Here is a 23,325-nt window from a genome sequence, read left to right on the forward strand (position 1 = left end):
GCACCGGCCGCGCCCCGGGAAGAGGCTGGGCTGGGCGGTCCCTGGTTGTGCCCAGCGCCCGGGGATGGGGGGGAAGCGCTTACGCCAGGCCCAGGAGGACCCGGCTTGGCTTGGCCTCTCCTCCCGCCCCTGGGCGCTGCAGCCTCCTGCTGCACCGGGACCGGGCTCTGTCCCTCCACCCTGCAGCCCCTGCGAGGACCCGCTCCGGTGCAGCCTGGCTTGCTGAGAGCTAGGGGTGCTGCACAGATGTCGCTGATCCTCCTTCCGCCCCGACACCCGGCCCCAGGTAACCTACACTGCCCTCTCGGGCCAGCTTTCACCTCCCCTCCTGTCCTGCTGCTCTAACCTGCCACTTGCTGCGGTGACTTTCTCTCTTGATCTCCCTCCTGCCCCCTCTCGTCCCCTCCCTCATCCCACGCTCTCGCAATACAAATGTGCGTTAGGTTCTCCCAGCTTAAAGAGCCCACTTGCCTCTCCAACTCCTGTCCCTCCTGCCTGTCATCTCTAACCTCATTGATCAAACTGTCTAGAGGGCTGGCTGCCTGGACTTTCTCCACTCCAAGCCGGCTTCCACCCCTGGCAGTCCATTGAAACTTTAATGACTTCTTTCCCCTGCTAAAGCTCAGAGCTGCCCTCTCTCATTATTTATGTTGCAGTAGCACCTAGGAGCCCTAGTCATGGGCCATAACACCATGGGGCCAGGCGCTGTAGAAGTGGAACAAAAAGTTAGATTGTAAACTTTTTGGAGCAGGGACTAAGTATAAGACAAAAGATGGATACAGGCAGGTGGGGGGGATTCAAGGCAGTATGTGCTACCATCCTTATCCTCCTTGACCTGCCAGCTGCCTTCGATGCTCTTGACCAGTGGTTCTCAACCTGTGCCACAGTGGGGGTCAGGGTCCAGAGTCAGGGCTGCCACCTGGCCCCACACAGCAGGGTATGGGTCAGGGCTGTTGCACAGCTGGATGTAGGGTTAAGGCTGCCACACGTCAGGGTCTAGGCTGATGGCCAGCCCCGCACAACAGGATCTGGGGTCAGGGCTGCCCCATGCTGGGGTCTGGGCTGCCTCATGGTCCCACACAGCAGGGTCCAGGGTCAGGGCTGCCCTGGCACTTGGCCCCACTCTGTGGAGCTGTCTCTGGCCAGGGGGTGCTAGGCATAAGGGTCTGCAGGGGTTGGGCACTATGGTTCTCAACCTGCGGCCTAGGTAACACATTAAGGACTGGGTATGCGATCCACAATGATAAATAGGTTGAGAACTACTGCACTTGACTATGCTCTTCTAGATATCTCATCCTATCTTGGTTTCAGTGACTGCTCTCACGCTGATCACTCCTTCAACAGATCTTCCTCATCCCCCTCCAACTTTCTGATGGTTCCCCAGGATTCCTGTCTCTTCTTCCTCTACACCGTGTCTCTGGATAATCTCACTTCAACTATCATATCTGGGGAGACAACTCACAGATTATCCACACCTCTACTCCAACCTGTTTCCTTCTGCCCACACTAAAATCTGACCTCTCTGATCTCTAGCCATCATCTTCAACTCAACATGCCAAAAACAGAACTCCTAACATTCCACTGCCAGCCTACTTCAATCACCGTGGAGAATACCATCATCCTATCCTTCAGGCCTGTAAACTGGATGTCATCTTTGACTTGGTCCTCTCTCTAGGTCCTCACATCCAGGCTGTCTCTAAATCTCACCAATTCCTTCCGCATAGTGTGTCCAAGACACAGCCTTCCTTACCTATCCATCCACACAGCTAAAACTCACATCCAGGCTCCCACTATCTCACTGTCCTCTGACCTTGATAAATGCAATCTTGCCTCACAAATCTGTTCAAAATGTTGCTGAAAAGACCTAGCTGATTTCTTTTTACCATTACCCCTCTCTGGGTACTACCACTGGCTTTCCTTTCTCCAGTGTATCATTCATACACCTACTTCTCTTCACTTTCACAGCCCATCGCTACCTACCTGTCATTTCATATGCTATAAAGATATCAACTCCTGCTCTGATCAGCCAATGATACCAGCCTGAATAACCCATTTGTTAAATTTTCCCCTTTGTACTTTCCCCAATGCTGCCTCATCTGAGAGAGGAGCTCCCTATAAATATCCACAAAGCTATCTCATTGTCCTCCTTCAAACTTCTACTAATATGCCTACAAATAAATAAATAGGCAAATGGTGGGCTGTGATCCCTGCCTATCATACTGACCAACATGGGCTCATCCCAGCTGTCTGTGTCCACCTATTTTCTCATCTTTTACTTAGATTGCAAGCTCTTTGGGGCAGGAATTGTCTCTTTGTTCACTGCATGTACAGCACCTAGCCCAGAAGTGTCCTGGTCCATGACTAGACTTCTTGGGGTATGTTTACATTGCAACTAACTTGACTCAGGCTGGTGGGGCTCAGACTGCAGGGCTGTAAAACTGCCATGTAGGCATTTGGGAATGAGTGGGGAGGGTCCCAGAGCCTGGGCTCCAGCCCCAGCTCGTTTGACAGCCCCGCAGTCTGACCCCACAAGCCAAAGTCAGCTGACACAGGCCAGCTGCAAGTGTTTAGTTGCAGCAAAGACATACCCTTTGGCACTACCCCTCAAAAGGAAATAACTACAGCAGAACCCATTTATCCAATCTAATTGGGACCAGGGCCAGATCAGAATCAAAAATCCAGATAAACTGGAGAATGGGAACGTGCGATGCTGCAGCGCCCTCTAGCAGCCACAGGAGAGATCACCCACTCTGGCTCTGGAGTCCTGGTTGTTTGGTTAGTGCGGAGAGCCAGAATATGGAGGGTCAGATAAATGGGGTTTTACTGTATTCTGCTCTTGCCACCTCATTTGAACAAATCTTGCCTATTTGCTTTCCTTCACAGCCAGGAACCAAATATGTCTACTGACCTCACTGCTGAAGAGCGGTTTGCTCTCAGTGAAGTGACCAAAACAACTTAGATATTAGCAAAACAGCAGTTAAACATTCAGTTGTATGCACCACAGATATATGGATCTTTGTAACATGCTATGTTTTAGCTTGAGCTTAATAAGATGGTTTTAGTTAGATTGTATGATATAGGAATCGGTTTCTCTACCTATTGTATTCATCCTTTCCAAACTCATTTATCAAATTTGTATATATTATAAGATGGCTGTAGAGCTATTCAATTTTTATTAAACTTTTGTCTAATTGGTTCTGAATACATTTAGACTTTCTGTAACAGCAGCATTTAACCATGCATATGGACATCTAGCCCAATTTGGAGTGGTTTCATGATGGAAATAAACTGACACCGATTTTATACCACTGACACTATAGACAAGGTAACGTTATACAAGCCTGTTTTACTATTACATTGAGATAAACATGCATGCTCTTTCATATGTAATGATCATCATTAGCTTGTTTTATCCACTTATCAAAATACTGTTGCCTGTGCATTGTAGTCGTTTCAGTTCTGTATTCTAAACTAGTTTATTAAAAGCTCTTTCGTGGTTTTAACAAGGATAGTACTACAGTTCATTCTGTACTCGCACATAAGGCAAACTGAAATGGCATGACTTTAGAAAATTTGTAGAACTAATCTAACAGTTGTTTCTGAGTTGGGTAGGCACAGAATAATCCAGTTGGGGTAGTCAGAAGTGGCCAAAAAATGGAGTCTTAATACATACAGAAGCATCACTCTTGGGATGTTTGTAAAATTTACCTAAAAGTTGAAGTAAAATACAAGCACTATGGAAAACATTTCCCTACACACATCAAAAGTAGAATGAAAAAATCCACACTGATGCAATGTGCTGGATTGTGTGAACAAAGCACTCCTTGGCTTCTGAGCTAAAGCCATTTTATCATGCTTGAATGATTACTCAAATTAGCAGCTGCAATAATCAGTTCCCAGTATATGTGGAGGTATTAGGCAGTAGGCCAAATTCTGGCCCATTACACCTGTACAATCCACAGCAGAACAATACTTAGCCCTCTCTGTATTCCATACATCTCCCTGCCCCTCCCAAAACAGTGTAGTTTAGATGCTACACTTTTACTAGTTTATGGAGGATAGTCTCAGTTGTTATGACAGCTAGGAAGGTGGAGTGGGGAGTGAGATGTATTTAAAAGAGTGACTAAGATCACCTAGTGGGAGGAGAGCTGTTTTTACAAAGCAAAATAAATTAAGCCTCACCTGCTTGACAGTTTGTCGTTCTAGAGTGAGGCCCTGATACGGTTACTCTTTAAACACTAAGTTAAGTGGTTTTTATAAAATCAAAATGCTATTTGGCTGTGTAGGTTACCTACAAACATTTAGGAGTGTGGCACTTTCAGAGAAGTATATATGACCCTTTTTGAAAAGAATTGTGCTAACCGAAATCAGGCTATAACAAATATTGTTTAGTTAATGCATTTTGAGCAATGATCATTTAAATTGTAGTTCCAATTGAATCCCTTCCCCAGGTTTCAACAGTGGAATCTTGAAACAAAAATAGTACCTTATCTTCTTCCACATGGACAGGCAACATGAAATTGTTACACACTATTAAGAGCTCATTAGATTACATTTCCTAATGTGTGTTTTAGGTACATTGTATCTGACACCAGTTTTACCAATAGAGAATTTTGTATAGATTGTTTATCAAAATACATGCCTAAATCAAACATGATCATTAATATAAGAGATTAGTAGCACTTTAAGTACCTAAAGAACTATAATGAATGCTCTTATCTAAAGAGGTAGAGAGGAGGTACATACGAAAGACTTAAACAGGTTTTATTCAACTGTTTAAAGGAAAATGATATAAAATGCCAGGAAATGCACTGACTGTCTTAAAATTTGCTAAATTCAACCATTTGGGTATGTTTATAAATTCACACAGTAATTGTTATGAGAACACACCTCACTCCTTAACTTGGGCTGCAATGAATGCCACATTTTCAGAACTGTACAGAACACACTTCTGTAGCTGACTTGTAACTAGCATCAATTACTTGCTTATGGTGTTATACATACACTTGTAATAAGATCATAGCCAAGAGGTACATTATTTCTGTTCTTCTATACATTAATCCAATATCTCCTGTGCAGTCGATCATTAACTATGTGGTTAATTTAAACAGGTTTGTAGTCCAGCTTAGACTCCAGCTTCTTAGAATCAGCTACTTTTCTAACAGCTTTCATGAAGTCTTCCTGAACTACGAAGTCATGATCAGCACGAATTGCAAACATACCTGTGAAGAACAATTTGAGAAACTGCTAGATATTTACAGAATTAGTGATACTAGCAGCAATAATATAGATCTGAGACATTCCATTAAGTCTATCACTTTGTAATTAAAACATTGAAAGGATCAAAGTTAAAAGTTACATACTCCACATGGTGACAGCTTTTAGAGTGGTAGCGGTGTTAGTCTAGATCAGCAAAAACAACGAGGAGTCCTTGTGGCACCTTAGCCACAAAACCCACTTCATTGGGTTTTAGCCCACGAAAGCTTATTCCCAAATAAATTTATTAGTCTCTAAGGTGCCACAAGGACTCCTTGTTGTTTATACTCCATAGGGAGATTCAGTGAGTAACTTTAATCAGTTTTCTATTCTTTTCATGCACCACAGACATGTTTGGAAGCAGAGTAATTATTCTGGAATAAAGTCACTTTTATTCAGGCAAGGAGCATCCACACAGGGCTGTTGTATCAGCTTAGCTATAGAGGTATAATTATTCCATTACAGCTATACCAGTTACCTTCCCAGTGTAGACAAGCCCTGACAATATTTTCTCAAGTAGAGTAAGGCAGGAATATATAAGACTCATTTTCTGTACTACTTAAATAATGGTATAAGCCATAAAGAAATATTTGTAAAAAGCAAATTTTTGTCCAAGTTGGGTAGACATGTTTCACCCAATTTCAGGGAACTTCATTTTACTATTTCTCCCCACACTTACGGTGTACGGGCATATATATAGATCCTTTCCAGTGTGCATTTGACCACAATGCCAGTGTTTCAAGAGATTCATTTTTATAGCGCTTTGAAACTTACCAGTGAAACTCACTATTATGTTAACCTAAGTTTCCAGCCACTGATGTAAAAAACGTAAATGCTAGCTGATCCTCAAGAATGGGTACCTCATTCTAGGGTATTTAAAACAATGAAATGTTTATGAACCTCATGTTCATCTATCATACTAAGAACAGATCAGAGAAACCAGTAGTGAGTATTTAATGTTTATAGCAAGATTCAGCACATCAAAATTAAGAACTGAGCAAACGAATACAAGTGAGTGAGGAGCCTCTTACCGGCTTCAGTACAGACATTTCTCAGATCCGCTCCATTAAAGCCATCTGAAAGCTTCACAATTGCTTCATAATCTAGTAACAAAACAAGAATGCCAGTTAACTAGAAGTACAAAGTAGTTTGTACCATTGCAGTGCAGCAGCAGCTATAAAAAGACCCATGAATATTCTACTTTCATTCTCAGTGGAAGTGAAAACGTTCGCTACCTTGATGATTGTATTTACCAGCTGTTATTCCCCCATTAACATATAAATCTAGATAAAATAAATCCAGATTATATTTAAAAATTACTAAATTTGAAAATACATACACCAGAATTAAATAAAAAAAGATGTTAAATCAATGTTATAGTTGAGATTTAGATGCATCTGAATAAAAACAATTTCAACATTTATTATTCCCACAATAACCATAACTTGGCCCCCTAGCACAATGGGCTTTAAAAAAAAAGTGTTAAAAGCTCTATCATTACACATCCACAAAGTGTGTAGCTGGGTTACAGTTTCTAGGGTATAAGTTCACAAGTTCTGTGCATTTCAGATTTCCAGCAAATTTTTGACCGCATATTTAATTTTGAGTTGGGGGTACAAAATACTGTGTGTCTGAATTAGCAAATCCATTTTTTCCATAACTTTTAAATTCAAATATATTAAACCACAAATCTGATTTTTACCAAAAACTTTTCAAAATAGTTTCCCTTTTCATTATGGCCACCACAAGACACACTAGCTGAAAGGTTATTTTTATTTTATGTTAAGAATCTGAAAACTTAGAACTAATATGGCCACCTGAGCCATAGCTATCATTACTGTAATTAAGTGGCATTCTAGTGTAACAAATCTACAGACATTTGTAAGATCACAAAAATGGAAACAGTTTGCAGATTACTTATCTTCAAGCCAAGGCTTACTTACAGCCAAGGCTTGAGAAGTCTGACACCCACTGACCAGACACAAACAAAAAACAGGTGTCCCTCACAGTGGGTCCAAGAACTAGACAGAACTGCTAAAGAGCTTAGTACTGCTCAGGCTCCTATCTGGTTTCTTGAAAAGGGTATGCTGTGGTTCCTTTCAGGGTGCTATCTGGATTTAACTTCACAGTTCTCTTTTGTATCAGCTTTAGGTAGTAGGTGTCAAACTGAGCTCCTCTCTCTTCTTCCTGTGAGGGAGGAGACTCTTCTTCTTCTTCCCATCTCACATCTCTTGGAAACAACAGGCAGGGAAAATGCCCTCCATCAGCAGTGAAGAGGTGTGCTATTCTCAGTCTCTCGTCTTTCCTGTTTTCATTTCCTCTTCTCTACCCCACCCCCAAGTTCCTGATAACTTCACAGTGTCTCAGCTGCTTCTCACAGATTTCCTCAAGGCAATCTCAGGGGGAAGCCAACAAGATTCTGGTAGGCCTGCAGTCATGTAACTGACCAGAATCTTGTCAGTTTCAGTGTACAGCTGCCTCTCCCACCAATGTCCCAGATGAAATTTGCCCTACTCCTTAATGGCAAGTGCATTCTTTTCCAAATTACAGTTACAGCACAACCTAACAGCAATATTACTGCAATTAAAAAGATTTCCATGTAAAACCAACTTTTCAGTTGCTCATAACTTTCAAAGTTTTCCTTTTGGACAGAAGTACCCTTGTTTGTTCTCAGACCCATATATGGTTCTAAGATTTAATTTTTTTTGACAAATGGGAATGTTTGCTTACAGCAAGGTGTTCCATTATACAATGGAAAGAGTCCAACCTGACGTAAATCAGACAGTTTCTCTGATTTGTAGCCAAATTTAGGAGGGTTACTATATCCCTAACCCTCAGATTTTTACAAAGTGCGGTTAAGCAATGGTTCAATATGGATCTATTTAAAAAATACTGAGGAACATTTTTGGGAAGGTGGGTGTTACGGTAACCAGTAACCAATTCACCTTCCCCTCACTTTTACACTTGGGAGAAATATTTAAGCAGTTCACGTACTTACCTATTTCACCATGTTTAGTGATAGGACCTGCATGAATCTTCAATATATCTAATCTGGCTTGTTCATTTGGTAAATCAATATCTAAAAAGAGAGGGTTGTTGTTTTTTTTAATTAAAATGGGTGAACAAGGGTAATGTACGGAATTATACACACGCTTAAGAATACAGATGTCAACTCACGGATTTTTCTATCCAGTCTTCCAGGACGCAGCAATGCAGGATCTAAAGTGTCTGGTCTATTTGTAGCCATGATCATTTTAACTCTGTGCAGAGTGTCAAATCCATCCATTTGATTCAATAACTAGAGGAAATGGATTTTTTTTTTAAAACAAGGAATTTTTTTTTAATTTGTTCATAAATCTAATAGCTCACACCATTTTCCACACACTTCATTTTCATTAGTGATCATTACAGAAAAAGGATTGGTGGAAACAATAGTCCTAAAGCAATGCTACCCGATTCTTAACTGTAATGATCCAAGAATACCACCGCTCCCCACATATTCCATAAAGGAAAGTTGAAAAAAAAAAAAAAAGATAAAAAGTCAGAACAAAACAGCTCAAAGATGGAAGATTGCAACATTCTAGTCACCTTGCATTCTCTCTTTTTCCCTCCAAATACTAAAAGCCAGTGATTGGCAGTTATACTTTCAATATATTGCATTAAGGATGATTCACACAAACTGTGTTTGCAGAACAGCCCCTAGAACATTCAATCACCCCTGAAGACATTTCATTAGATATATCCAGTTCTGCTATGGAAAACTCAAACCTCTATCCTTTGTGATTATTTTATACTACAAGTGAGGTAGATATATTTGCTTAATATGCATTCCTTTTAGGCTGGGAAAACTGATAAACCAGACCAGTGGGATCACACACACCAATCAGACCTAGAATTCTTACAGAGAATTGTGTTGCTGATTGAGGGTTTTTTTAAAAAATTCTCTTTAACATGACTGACTGTTCCATTTCCAATTACCTTAGTTCACCATTGTATTTAATATCCCAAATTGATGACAATGTGTTTTTAACTTTAGATGTTAGATATTTTTTGAACAGAAAGCCTCTATCCTGCAGAGAGGTTCTGCAGGGAGGTTTTTCCCTTGAAAGAGTTAATGCCCTCCAACATCTAAACAAGATGCGTTAAGTGTTGGTGTAGTCAGTTCTTGTGGACGAAGCACAGAAGCCTGAGCTCAAGACTTTGCAGATAAAGGCTCTCAAATCACTTTTGAAATTAATTACATACAAATACGTGGCTTATGCATTTTGGATCTCAAACTGTTTTAACTGCTTTTTTTTAAGTGAAGTATCTCAGTTCACTTTTAACAACACTAGTGCAGCAACAGTTCTAACAATCTGAATATATGGATTTGCACATCTATTTTTCGCTTTACTATAAAAGATTACGTATTAGCCATTTACCTCCATTAGGGTTCTCTGAATTTCTCTATCAGCTGAAGTTCCCTCAGAGAAACGACGGCCACCTATAATATATATTAAATTTGAAAGTTACCTGTACGTTTTTTTTAAGGATCAAAATGGTTTCTGAGCTAAATAAATGTTAAAGTACTAAAAATCAAATTATGTATTAGGTAAAGTTAAATGCATGCTTAGGAGTGTATCTTGATCCAGGCCAAATGCAATATCTGATTTTAAGTTAGCTGTAATGGGCTCCAGAAGCAAGTTGAAAGGAGAGGTATCCTCTACCCTGTTCATTCCGCACAAAAAGGTTCCCTGACAATCAACTTTGTATTAATTCTTTTTAAGAAAAGAGAGACTATTACTTCAGAGCTGGCTTAAATAATCACAAGAGACTTTAGCCATCGTACAGTCCATTAGCCTTACCAATAGCATCTATTTCATCCATGAAAATGATACATGGCTGATGATCTCTGGCATAGTTGAACATTTCTCTGATCAACCGAGCGCTTTCACCAATGTACTTGTCTACAATAGAACTAGACACGACCTGTTGAAAATGAACGGGTAACATGAGCAAACAGACTGAAGTACAACCAGAGGGACTGTCACTATTTGAAAAGAATGCTGTTATTTTTACCTTTAAGAAATTGCAGTCCAGTTGGCTTGCAACAGCTCTGGCTAGTAGTGTTTTCCCAGTACCTGGACAGACAGAGACTGAAGTTGTTCAAATTGTAGACCAATCGGTAAAGTTACCGACTGAAATATATTTCAAGGGTACAGAAGTATAACAGAATACAGCAACAGGTTTCCAAGGGGGCAGCTCAGCACTAATTACATTGTAAGGCAGAGGCCCCCAAACTGTGGGACGGACGAATGTTTGGGGGTGGGCAGCTGGAGCCCAGGCCAGCCCCCCAGGGAGGGAGCGCCACCCAGCTCTGTCCCTGTTCCCCAGCTGCTGGCCCCACCCCCAGCTGTTGCCGCCTTGTCCCTGTCTGCACCCCCCACTCTCAGAGCTGCATCCCCGCTCCCAGCTCCAGGGGGGGCACGGATATGGTAAGGGGGGGATGCAAGGTAAAAAGTTTTGAGACCACTGTTGTAAGGAGAACTGAAATTCAGATGCCTAGATGATAGGTTTTTGGACACGAAGTCTCATTCTGCCTTAATTATGGACAGAACTCAAAACTGGAAATGAAAGGCATCTACAGACGTGTACTCACCTGGTGGGCCATACAGCAAGCAGCCTTTTGGAGGTATAATTCCCACACGCTGAAATAATTCTGGATTTGTAAGTGGTAACTCTATTACCTGAGAAAAGAGGCAGGTAAGTAGTGTTTTGTTTTAAAGAGATCCTTGACTATATTACTCTATGCTTAGATGCTATGGTATATACATTTATGGTACAATATATAGGTATGGATTTCCCCATAACTTCTTCTTTCTTTTCACTACTAATCCCAGCAAGCACAATCTCTTTATACAGGATCAGAAAGAGTTAGCTATAGAAATGCTGTCAGGGAAATTTTCTTCACCTGTTTTATGGATTAAATCTGAGGATCTGCACAACTCTGCTCTTATTCCAATCTCTCCAACATCTTGTCTAAACCTTCTTGTAACTTGCTCCTTTGGACAAAGTTCCGCCCCCAGTCATACACATGAATATCCACAGTAACCCATTTCAATAGTTACTCCAGTCCAAAGACTAGAATTTGGCCCTTTGTCATTCTCTTCCACTGTGCTTTGCACTTTTACTTTGACACCCCCTCAACTTGGAAGCATCCTTCAAACCCATCTATTTTAGTATAGCCTCCCAATGTTAATCTCATTTGCATCTCCACACCCTCTTGTACCCGAACTGTTGATGTGCACATTATATTCCTCCGAGCCAGATTACCTGCAATCTGGTATAGGCCCCTGTTCTTTCAGAGCCTATGTTACGCACTATGTACATTTATGGAGATCAAAAAGTATTTTTAAATAGTGTCCCTAAAAGCTCTCCTTCCTACATGAAGTTAATAAGGTGCAAATAATGCTATTCTTTAATACCCGGTCTCATGATTGTTTAAGATAAAAAAACATGATATAACATGGTTATCTACATGCTTATGACACAGAAAGGAAAACCCTCCCCTATCAGTATAAAACCCTTTCCTGAACATCTTTAAATAGCATGTGTTAGACTTTTTAGACCTTTCAATCCACCCGGCACAACACAGAAATACATACTGAATAGAGGTAATTAAACATTCAGTACCTCTCTTAGCTCCCTGATTTGTTCCGATAACCCTCCAATCTCAGAATAAGAAACATTCCCAGGATCTTCATGAGACATATTGTAAACTAATGGATCCACTTCCCTTGGCAAGTATCTGTAGCATTTGAGTATTAATAAAACAGATGTTATCTTTTCATTCTGCACACACTGTATACTCATCAGTCATATAATAAATCTTAGTGCTGGTTGGCAAATGCTTGTTTCCCCTGTGAAAAATTGACAAAAAAAGTTTCCCTCAAAATTTTGTAATAAACATTTTTTCATCTTTGCAGTAAAACTTTTCAAAGATGAAACATTTTTTGGGGAGGGAGGGATTCACCAACATGCCCCCAACTGACAAAAAACAGACCTTTCCCACAGAGGGTTTGTTTTGATTAAAAAGTAATTTCAAACAAAAAACATTTTGATCCACTCTAATAAAGCTGTAAGACCACCCTGAAAGTATTTGCCCATATAATGTATATATATGTATTTAGAAGAATTTGTAAAGCACTACAAGATTTATTATTCATACCTAATATCTGCAACATATTTAGACCAACTCTATCCTTCACATAAAGGGAAAAAAAATTTTTTGGTGGCAAAAGCTTACCTCATAATAGTTAGTGTGGTCATGTCCAAAGCAACTCTTGTCCCAGGCTTCAGCTTACTTTTGTCAAGCTAGTTTCACAAGAGATTTTTCTATTAGAAATTGACTCAAAACAGCAAAGTGATGGAATTCTATATTTCTACAGTAATTGTTCTTGTTTGGTATGACAGAAAAAGCATTTAGTCTCAACAAGGATTCAGATGGTGACCTTCCCCTTCTTCAGACACAAGCGAAGAGAGCTGATCAAGGGGAATCTAGTGGTTTCCACTACCCCTGCAATTCGGGCAGGCAGTTTTGCTGACCATGTCTTCCTACAACAGGGGTGGGCAAACTTTTTGGCCCAAGGGCCACATCAGGGAATATAAAATTGTATGGCGGGCCATGAATGCTCACAAAATTGGGGTTGGGGTGTGGGAGGGGGTGAGGGCTCTGGGGTGGGGCTGGGAATGAGGAGTTTGGGGTGTAGGAGGGTGCTCTGGGCTGGGACCGAGGGGTTTGGAGGGGGCTCATGGCTGGTGCAGGGGGAAGAGGCTCAGGGATGCAGGCTCTGAGCAGCGCTTACCTCAAGCAGCTCCCAGAAGCAGTGGGCATGTCCCTTCTCCGGCTCCTACACGGAGGCGCAGATAGGCAGTTCTGCATGCTGCCCCATCCACAGGCAACGCCTCTGCAGCTCCCATTAGAGTGCAGAGGAGCTGGAGCAGGGCCATGCCGCAGCTTCTGGGAGCTACGTGGTGCGGCCCCTGACCCAGTGCCCTGGCCAAAGCAGGACTGAGCCGTGTGGTGCGGCCTGCGACCATGCGGCCTGCGACCCAGCACCCTGGCTGGAGCGCCGAAGTGGCCCCCGAACCAGCGCCCCGGTCAGAGTGCCGGTGAGGGGCCGAGCCGTGTGGTGCAGCCCCAACCCCATGCTCCAGAGGGAGCTTGTGGGCCATAATTTGCCCACCCCGTCCTTCACTCTGCTTCCTGTTGCTAGACCATTCCTGACCTATGATGGTACTTTACCTCTCACACAAGATCAACTTGCAACGTAATTACAAATTTTACAAAAAAGGACAAATTAAAGCATTATATCCTGCCTTAATCAGAACCCTGCCACTCTCCATACCAGGCAGACCCACTTGCACCAAGTGAATTAGCACTCATCGGCACCTGTACCTTACACAAGGAAATTATTTCCCTTAATATTTCATCGCTTTGGGAACAGTGATTGGTAAATATATGTTGATTGTTTGGCATCATGCTTCGCCTCTGGGCATTTTACAAGAAGTTTTTTTATTCAAGAGTTACAACTTTTATTATCCAGACAATAGCTAGCACATCAACCCCTCCATGCCCAAATAAGGTATATTTATTGTCATAGGCCCTTAGAAAATGAATTGTTCATCCTGCTGCACTATTTACAAGAAGCGGGCCTGTGCTGTATAGAACTGTGTAGGGAATGATAGTTAAAAACTATGCAGTTACTTTAGTGTTTTGATTTTTTTTTTTTTAAATTGCAGTGATCCAAACAGGCCATTCCCAGATGTATTTTTGTACAAATCTAGCCGCAGTGTTTGTCAAGATATATGAAAAACAATCACGAACACTTGTGTCTACCTACGCAGATGATAATAAATGTAGGTGATTGTAGTTTTGAAGTTTTCCAGAACTGAGAAGCCAAAGCATATCTATGCAGCAAAATTTACAGAGTTATGGGACTATGTCTATTGCACTGTTAACACTCTTGTGACACTTATACCACAACCCTGAGTTTTGCCAGGTAGATGGGCACATAGAGAAATTCCACAAGGATGATAGGCAGACTCTTTGATCTATTCTTTACTCTCTGTAATTAGGTGTTTTCCCAATAAGTGCTCCAATACCTCTTCGTTCCCCCAAACACCATTAGAAGCCCAGCACTTATATGCACCACATGACAAACAGCATGAGCACGTAGCAGAGATTAAAAAAAAAATTGGTAAAGCAGCATTTGAATGTCAAGGTCTAGGCAGTCTTTTTAAACAAGTCTGTAAGTTGTAAATCTGTCTAGGTAAAAAGAATTTACATCATCCAAATGGATACTTCAATTTACTTTACCATTTATAGATTTGTTAATGTTTTTATTAAACCATAGTCTACAAGACTGTTCAGCTTACACTTTGTACATGACAAGTTGAAGAACCCAGAGAATATATCGGTATTGTAGAACACTTGCAACTTTAATCAGTCTATCAAATAGTTTGTACTTAAAAAAAAAAAAAAGTTAATATCTATAATGAGGTTTGGTTTCTTTCCTTTCTAGTGGAGATCAACTCAGATACTAATATTAAGGTCACATTGTTTCCTTTACAGAAAAAGCGTCTTTCTTCTGGTTTAGATTTTTCTAAATATGGGAGAATATGTTCTGATGATATGTCAGAAGTCTCAATAATGGCTGCCTCCTTCCAAGAATATTAAAAACATTATATTAGACAGCATATTTTATATATTCAGAAGTTATTGGCAGACTTGATTAAAAAAGTCTAAAGTGTAATATTGTTTATACCTTCTTGAAAACCTGACTTTTCACCTCTACCAATTTTGTCATTCTCTATTTAGAAGATACATTTGAAACTAGAAATTTAAGGGTATTTCTCTTCACTTGCTGTTTTCTACATAAATAAAGTATGTACCAACATCACCAAGTAGGCGGGAGGAATAGCTCAGTGGTTTGAGCATTGGCCTGCTAAACCCAGGGTTGTGAGTTCAATCCTTGAGGGGGCCATTTAGGGATCTGGGGCAAAAATTGGGGATTGGCCCTGCTTTGAGCAGGGGGTTAGACTAGATGCCCTCCTGAGGTCCCTTCCAATCCTGATATTCTATGTACAGTTGTGCTAACTAGGGATTAATTTGTGCTCCTTCTGCTGATCCTACAGTTGCAGAACATTTTCAGTAAAAAATGGCTTAAAAGACATCTTGGAAAGTAGATTTAAAACAAAAAACCCAACATTGGATGGCTATTCCCTGCTAAACATAAAAAATGGACTACATTTTCAGTCCATGAGGCTGGGTAGTCACAGCAACAGCACTGCTGTAAAAAAAATCAACTCCCATGAGGGAAGTAGCTCCCATCATTGGTACACTGTCTACACACTGCCACTTTACAGCGCTGAAACTTGCAGCGCTTCGGGGGGGGGGGGGGTGTTTTCACACCCCTGAGCAAGAAAGTTGCAGAGCTGTAAAGTGTCAGTGTAAACAAGGCCTTATTGTTTTCTTTCCAATGCCAGCTGCCTAAAATGTCGTATCATTGGCTATGGCAATAGCACCATCCCTCATTCATTTTCATTTTGATAGAAGTAGATGAGGTAGCAGGAAAAAGGTGGAGAATGACACTAGAGAAAGACAACCATTTCCTGCAATAACCCTCTGAAATCAGCATCTCACACTTTTATACAAAAATCCCAAGAGTAACTTGAAGTTTATTCCTGCTGGCAAGGCTGGTAGAGGGATTATTTTGTGTGAAATATACTGAGATCTCATGAGCAATGAACCACCTTATAAAATCTAGGCAGACAGACACCAGACCCTTGGACAGAAAGCACAAAGGTTCTGCAAGGTCATTTAGAGAGAAAGCTAGTCATGTCCTGTAGTAGAGTTGTAGCTGCTTTTTGATGGTCACAAAAAGTAGTCAGTGGGGTGGATTGTGAGGATACCAAGGGGAAAAAGAGTTTCATGAAGTTAGGCCTAATGCACCAGACTATGAATTCAGTTTTCAACTAGGATGGAGATGGGAAAGTCACAAAGGAAGCCAAAGGGAGGTTATGCAGACCCTGTGGTCAACAATGGAGGTGAAACCTTTCTAAACACTCCAAGCTTCTAAGACCTTATCCGGAATACTGTGGACAATTCTGCTCATCCACATTCAAGAAAGATGAATTCAAACTGGAACAAGTACAGAGAAGTCCTACTAGGAGGATAAGGGGACTGGAGAGTCTGTCTTACGGGAGGAGACAAAAAGAGCTTGGCGAGTAGAGCTTGGCAAAACAAAGGCTGAGAGGAACAAGGATTGCTCTTTCTAAACACAGCAAATGGGTAAACACCAGGGAGGGAGAAGAGCTATTTAAGATAAAGGACAACTTTGGCAGAAAAACAAATGGGGATAAACTGGCCTTGAGTAGATTTAATATAGAAATTAGAAGGTTTCTAAACATTTAAGGAATGAGGTTCTGGAATAGACTTAATAGCTTATACTTAACTTTATAAGAAGGATCAAGCTGAAAAACTAAAAAAACCCAAAAAACACGTAACATCTTGGACTGTGGGCGCTTCGCTTTATTATTCCCAAGAATCCATTCCAGCATTCCTCGCATATCACTACCTATCACCAGGGTGCAGAGAGCACCATATCTATATGTTGTTAGCCAAGCGCAGCTTACAAAGTGAAGTACGAACTTGCTAACTTTAAAAGTGAAACAAGAAAAATGACTATAATACTTAATATTAGATAAGCTATTTAAAAATATCCAAGCAAAGCAGAGTTACCTGACGACGACAGCCAACCACATATCTTGGTCCATTTGTAGCTTTCACAATGACTAGAGAGAGAAAATGACAGAGAAAATAAGATCATACTCTTTTTAACCCCCCTAATTGCTAGTGCGAAATAAGTAGCAATTATACAGTATTTTCAGAGTGATGTCTACTTAGTAATGCTCTATTTCATTCTTTTAAGAAAATCATAATTTAATTGGCTTATTTTAAAAACCAGAGGTTTCAAAAAAGTAAAAAAAATCACCTAGGGAACTTACATTTCTCTTCTGTTAACTGTTTAAGAACCTCACCAACAATCTATGAAAAAAACGGAAACAAGTATTAGCTACATCTATGCATAAAAGTGGCAATTTCCACTTTTATGCATCAGATGAAGTGAGCTGTAGCTCACAAAAGCTTATGCTCAAATAAATTGGTTAGTCTCCAAGGTGCCACAAGTCCTCCTTTTCTTTTTGCCAATACAGACTAACATGGCTGCTACTCTGAAAGCTACATCTATGAAGTTGTATTAGTATATAGAATAGTTAACATAAATTCACAGCTCCATCCCTGCTCCTTTTCCTGCTCCATAGGAGAAGCTTACAATTCTATTTCTTTCTCATTGCCCCATACACCAGGAACTGTTAAAAAATACACCTACTCTGTGTACTTACCACCTGTAAAGACCACCCCATGGCACACATTTGCTCTGATGGTATCATATCCCATTTTAATTTTAAATCAATTTTAAATCCATCTGTGGTAATAACTTGCTAAGCACAGCTCATCTACCCCACGGGGCCACATACAGTTGTGACGTTATGTATATTGCATACCTGTCCAACACTTTGCAAAGCCTTGAGGTCATTTTCAGATTTTTCATACTGCTTGGTAAGCTCTTTCAGTTGTTCCCTTACTAAAAAAGAAAAGAAAGGGATTTGCTACGCCTTTAATCCACTAGAAACCAAGTGCAAGGGCTGGCCACTTTGCAGAGCAGATATAACCGCATTTAACAGTTTCTGGGTAAAGTCAATACAGGAGAATCGGCAATTAGCTATCCTTGCTAGTAGCAGTAACTATCCCAGAACAGATACCCAGACATTAACTCTGGCTTGCGGACCAGGTATCCTGGGTTAAGCCCGGCACAAAACCTAGGAGAATGCGAATGGGAGAAGCAAGGGTCTTTAATCGCTTGTCAATAGGCATATATCCCTGCCCCTGGGTGAACAGCGTTAGCTCCGCTGGTCCTACCCACTCCCTGCCTAATAACCAGTGGGGGGGGGGGGGCGGCTAGGACACTTGGACCCGGACATGTCCCCCCAGGATGGGCGGGGATTAACCCTCCCCTGACTGGATCAGGGCCAGAGCCCCCAGCCCAGCCTCTGCGGACACCCAGGGGCAGCAACCCAGGAGCCCCCGCACCGGGTAAAGAGCTTCCCCCTTGGGAACCGCTCCCCGCTCCCCCCTCCAGAGGGCCCGGGCCGCTTCCCTCCCACAGGGGGCCCGGGCCGCTCCCCGTCCCTGGCGGCCCCGGCCCCCGACCCAGCGCTGTGGCCGGGCGGCGGCTCCCGGCGGCGCTCACACTCCTTGAGGCGCCCGTCGATCTCCTTGTGCTCCAGCAGCTTCTTGCGGTAATCCTGCAGCGCCTTGTCTCTCGGGTCCGCCATGATGAGCAGGCGCCGCTCATAGGGAATGCCGGGAAGGGCCATGGCCGCCGGGGGCAGGGCCGCGCGCCGCCAGCTGCCCCCGCCCGCCGCCCGGGCGGGCAGCGCCCCCTGCCGCCGCGGAGGGCAACGGCGCCTCCAGCGCTGCGCCGCGAGGCCCGCCGCCAGCCGCGCACACACCCCCCCCCCCCTCCCTCCGGGTCCTAGCGCCGTCCGCGCCAAGGCAGGAAAGGGAGGCAAAGCGCAGGGCTTCTGCCGGGAGGAGTGCAGGGCATGGGGGCGGGTGTGTGGCCAGATGTCCCGATTTTATAGGGACAGTCCCGATATTTGGGGCTTTTTCTTCTATAGGCTCCTGTTACCCCCCAGCCTCTGTCCCGATTTTTCACACTTATTGTCTGCTCACGTGTGTGTGTGTTAGGGTGACCAGATGTCCCGATTTTATAAGGACAGTCCTGATATTTGGGGCTTTTTCTTATATAGGCTCCGATTATCCCCCCACCGCCACCCTCTGTCCCGATTTTTCACACTTGGTATCTGGTTGTGTGTGTGTGTGTGTGCAAAAAAGCATTACCTTGCAACATTGTAAAAATGATTCAAAGTAAAAGTTGTACAAATATATCTATTTTTAAAAGAGCCACGCATCAGCAGTACTCACCCCAGGAGCTCCGATCCCGCCACCATCTATGCAAACTGCTAAGCTTTGTGCACATGAGTTGCTCGCAAGCATAAAGTTAAGCCTCGATCCTGCAAAGGTTTACACATGTGCCTAATTGTAGGAGGAACACTCTGCAAAGATCCTTTCTCAGTGTTTATCCTTCCATAGTTTCTATAGCAGGCTGGATCTTCCCTACCACCTGTGATGGACATAACAATATCCTGGACAAACCTTACTGAATTGAGTTTAATACCTTTGAGGTCCATTGTGTTAAAAATGCAATTGTTTATGTGTTATTGTGAGTTTGTATGTAGCTTCTCTAGGAGGAGTGGATATGCTGATGTAATTCCTCTGGTTCTCAGCCCTTTGAAGCCACCCCCCAGAGAGGATCGCAAATACTAGTTCAGACAGAATTCTCCCGGGACCAGAAACAGAAAGGAGTTTTGGAGAAATAGCCTGGTTTTAAACTGCCTCTGGGTTTTTTGTTCTGATCCAGCAAACGGACGGGACCTCTGTTCCACAGAGGGCCCCAAATCCTTACGGAAGGGTTGGAAGGACTAACACAGACGAGGAGGAGACAATCTCTCCTTAGATTGTGTGTAGGTGCTTGTATGTTTTTAATATGTTTTTTCTGTAGTGCTTTTACCGTAAGTATAAAATAGGCTTGCTTATATAACCCAAGCGGCAGCGTGTTTCAGCAGTAGTAGTGGGAACTACAAGTTGTGAACTACAAACTGTGGCATGCTGGGAGAATGTCCTGGTTCCTGCCAGGACGCACCCTCTGCCCTCCAGGTAGGAAGCTGACTGACGCTGGGAGCACCAGGCAAGCAAGCAAAGAGGAGGCTGCTGGATTGTCATCCTGTTCTATGTTTCTTTAACGACTAAAACCTTGTTCCTGGTGGTTTGTCTGAGTGGGTCTGGTCTGAGGTGAACTCACACTGACACATAACGCAGAGCACACAGAGGAGCCGCTGGGCCAGTTTCCCAAAGTGATGTAAAAAGCCCCAAAGCCAACTTACCCTAGCTTGGACAACCTCATACTGGGCCAGTGAACCGGGGCAGGGTTAGACTTAGAAAGAGTTGTGTGGTAACTTTATAACTGTGGGCAGTTACATTATTAGTCTCTGAAGAGCAAGAAAGTCAGCCTGCTTCTGCAGATTATCTTTTGCCAGGAATAACACAATGAAGGCAGGGAACTGTTCAGTCTGGAAATACCCCAGGCAGGAAGGAGAGAGACATGGTGTCCTTCCAAGAAAGGTGATGACTGAGGGCTGGAAGCCTGAGCGTGGGTGCCTTTGCCAGACCAGTAAGGGTTAAATATAGGTGCAGCTACCCTGAACTGTGACAACACCACCAAACCCTGTGGGTCCCCTAGGATCTACAGACACGGGCCATCTGGTTGGAGGCTCCTCTCCTGGCCAGTGGCTACAACCCTTTCCCTGCTTCCTGGCACTGAAGGCCATGATTCCCACTGGCCACAGCTGCTTCAGAAGCCATTAAAATGGCAGATGGAGCGCTGTGGACATGGTCTTAAAGTCACAAGTAACTTCCACTGCATTTGGTGGTAGGGCCATCCAGTTGTCATGCCATCCCACTGTGTTGATGCCAACCTAACGGAGCACCTTCCCATTGGAGGTGGACTGGGAGGACAATGCAAAATAGGAGGCTGATTTCCACCCCTTTTCCTCGTGGGATGGTGAAATCCAGGCATGGAGGGTCTGATTTGTGCACTGATCTTGCAAGCACAGTCTGGACCACAGAAACCAATTTATGCAAATAATATAACTTTCCAGAGTAGGGCCCGGGATGCCAGGGTCAACCTCCAGCTGGAATTCCCAGAGACCCAGGAAGACAATGAGGAGACTTCAAATACAAGAAATGTGAGCAGCAAAATGGTGAGAAAATAGACCTGTGGATCAAGCACAGGACTGTGAGTGAGAAGACCTGAGTTCTATGGCTACAGATTGTTTGTCTAATCCTTGGCAAGTTACACGGACAAAAATGATCATACACGGGTTCCTAACTTTAGGCATCTAACTCCATATTTGGGCATTTAGACCCAGATCCTCAAAGGTATATGGGCACTTCAGGCACCTGAATACCTCGGAGGATCTGGGCCCTAGGCCCCGATCTTCCACTGCTGTCCATATGGCCAGGCTGCTGCACTCACCACAGAGCCCCAGTGAAGTTACTGGGGTTCTGTATGGGCATAGCAGTCCATCCACATGCTGTCAGTTACAGGAAAGCGGCCTTAAATAGAAGTGGTTTGATTTTCAGATGTGTGGCATTGCACTGGAGGATGTCAATGGGAGCTGTGAGGGATCAGACCACTTTTATCCGGGTGTCTAAACATTGAGCTAGGTGACTAACTTTAGGTGCCCAGGTTTGAAAATGCAGGCCTTAATCTTCAGTGCCTTAACTTCCCTTTTCGTAATGCAAAGGCTATTTTTATTTCCCAATTTTACTGGGAAGTTGTGAGGTGCTTTGAGTCCTCAGATGGTGGATGTGGTAAAGTACATAGTATAGTTTTATAAAATAATGAACAATTAAATGAATAATCAAATGACTCAGATGTTGTAATTGCATAGTGAAGAGTCAATTGCTGCTAAACCAACAAATTCTTTAACTACAGTGCACTCAGGTAGCATCAGAGTTGCACTAAGGTTTCAGTTGCAACAGCTGAGTGACCTTTGCTGAGTGACCTGAGTGACCTCATTTTGTACATTATCACATTGAACCTGCTGCTCTCCAGAGAATGATTGAGGTCAGGGTTCTGCCTGTTGATGATGCGCACAGGGAGAAATCTAGGTCATTATAAAGAAAGAATGTATTGCTTTACTTAGTAGTTTATAGATAAACAGTAAACATTTTTGACTCTTATTGGACCAGTCCACACGAAGACATGTAACAATTTTTGAAACTAGTTTCAAACAGTGAGGTGCCCACACTTGGGTTGTATCCATCCTCACCATGTTTACAATACAAACCATTGGTCCAATCCTGCAAATTCTTTATCCATGAGTTCAATAGGATGTGAGTAAACTTCCATATATGTGTAAGTATTTGCAGGATCAGGGCCTAGGTTAAGCCATGATCAAAAGCCATAATATAACCTTGCTGGGTAGAAATTGTCTTGAGCATGTTTTGTGAAGCATGGTTATTTTCAACAGCATGGTTGAAGTCTTTCAGTCATGGTCATAATGCATACAGGGCCCAATCCTCAGAGATGCTGAGTGCCATCAGCTGAAGTCAGTCACATGGTTCTTGTGTGGTACGGTTGTACACTTGCATGGTTTTGCGTGTGACTGGGCTTTGTATAGTTCAGTGCATGGTGCCGCTGTACATTGGCATAATTTGTGTGCAGATGGTAATTCAGTGCATAGTACTACTGTAGTCTGGCGTGTGGTGTGGCTGTTCTGTAGCAAAGTTGGATGTGTGGTTGAATCACTCGCACAAGATGAAGGCAGAAGTGGTCTACATGACATGGTTTGGTGTAGGGCTATATGCTGGTACAGTTTGGAGCACTGGTGCCCATCAGATTCCTGTGTTATTTGATGGATAGCACAGTAGTTAACAACAGTTTGGTGGATTGACATTGTCTGGTGCATGGCAGATTCCAGTGCCATTTAGTGCATTGGCATGGCTTGGTGTTGGTTTGGTTTTGGATGCCTACCCATTCTGGCTAATAGCCATTGATGGACCTATCTTCCATTCCAGTTCTTTTTTGAACCTTGTTATGGTCTTGACCTTCACAACATCCTCTGGCAAGGAATTCCACAGGTTGGCTGTGTGTTGTGTGAAGAAATACTTCCTTTTGTATGTTTTAAACTTTTTGCCAATTAATTTCATTTGGTTACCCCTAGATCTTGTGTTATGAGGAGTAAAGAACACTTCCTTATTTACTTTCTCCACACTAGTCATGATTTTATAGACCTCTTTCATATCTCCCCTTAGTCGTCTCTTTTCCAAGCTGAAAAGTT

General features: G+C 42.7%; 1 protein-coding gene across 1 annotated transcript; it reads right to left on the reverse strand.

Annotated features, from left to right (window-relative positions):
* Positions 1-3,326: 3,326 nt before the first annotated feature.
* PSMC6 (proteasome 26S subunit, ATPase 6) lies at positions 3,327-18,751 on the reverse strand. Its single transcript, XM_084632393.1, has 14 exons — positions 18,609-18,751; positions 17,863-17,942; positions 17,305-17,344; positions 17,039-17,091; positions 12,542-12,609; positions 11,929-12,043; positions 10,895-10,982; positions 10,315-10,376; positions 10,101-10,224; positions 9,678-9,739; positions 8,434-8,554; positions 8,255-8,335; positions 6,288-6,359; positions 3,327-5,222 (listed from the first exon to the last, which is right to left on the reverse strand). Exons 1-14 carry the CDS (start codon positions 18,733-18,735, stop codon positions 5,104-5,106), a joined length of 1,212 nt encoding a protein of 403 aa, XP_084488519.1. The 5' UTR covers positions 18,736-18,751; the 3' UTR covers positions 3,327-5,103.
* Positions 18,752-23,325: the final 4,574 nt, after the last annotated feature.

This window comes from Lepidochelys olivacea (genome assembly GCF_965140295.1).
Source record: "Lepidochelys olivacea isolate rLepOli2 genome assembly, chromosome: 6".
NCBI lineage: Eukaryota > Metazoa > Chordata > Testudines > Cheloniidae > Lepidochelys > Lepidochelys olivacea.

Bases quoted from the DNA above. Each gene is read 5' to 3' on its own strand.
- PSMC6 (XM_084632393.1), bottom strand. From the start codon at position 18,735: ATGGCCCTTCCCGGCATTCCCTATGAGCGGCGCCTGCTCATCATGGCG. The intron at 8,555-9,677 runs GTAAATGGCTAA...CATTTCCTCTAG, and splicing joins TTCAGAGAACCCTAATGGAG to TTATTGAATCAAATGGATGG. The intron at 5,223-6,287 runs GTAAGAGGCTCC...TGTTCTTCACAG, and splicing joins AAATGTCTGTACTGAAGCCG to GTATGTTTGCAATTCGTGCT.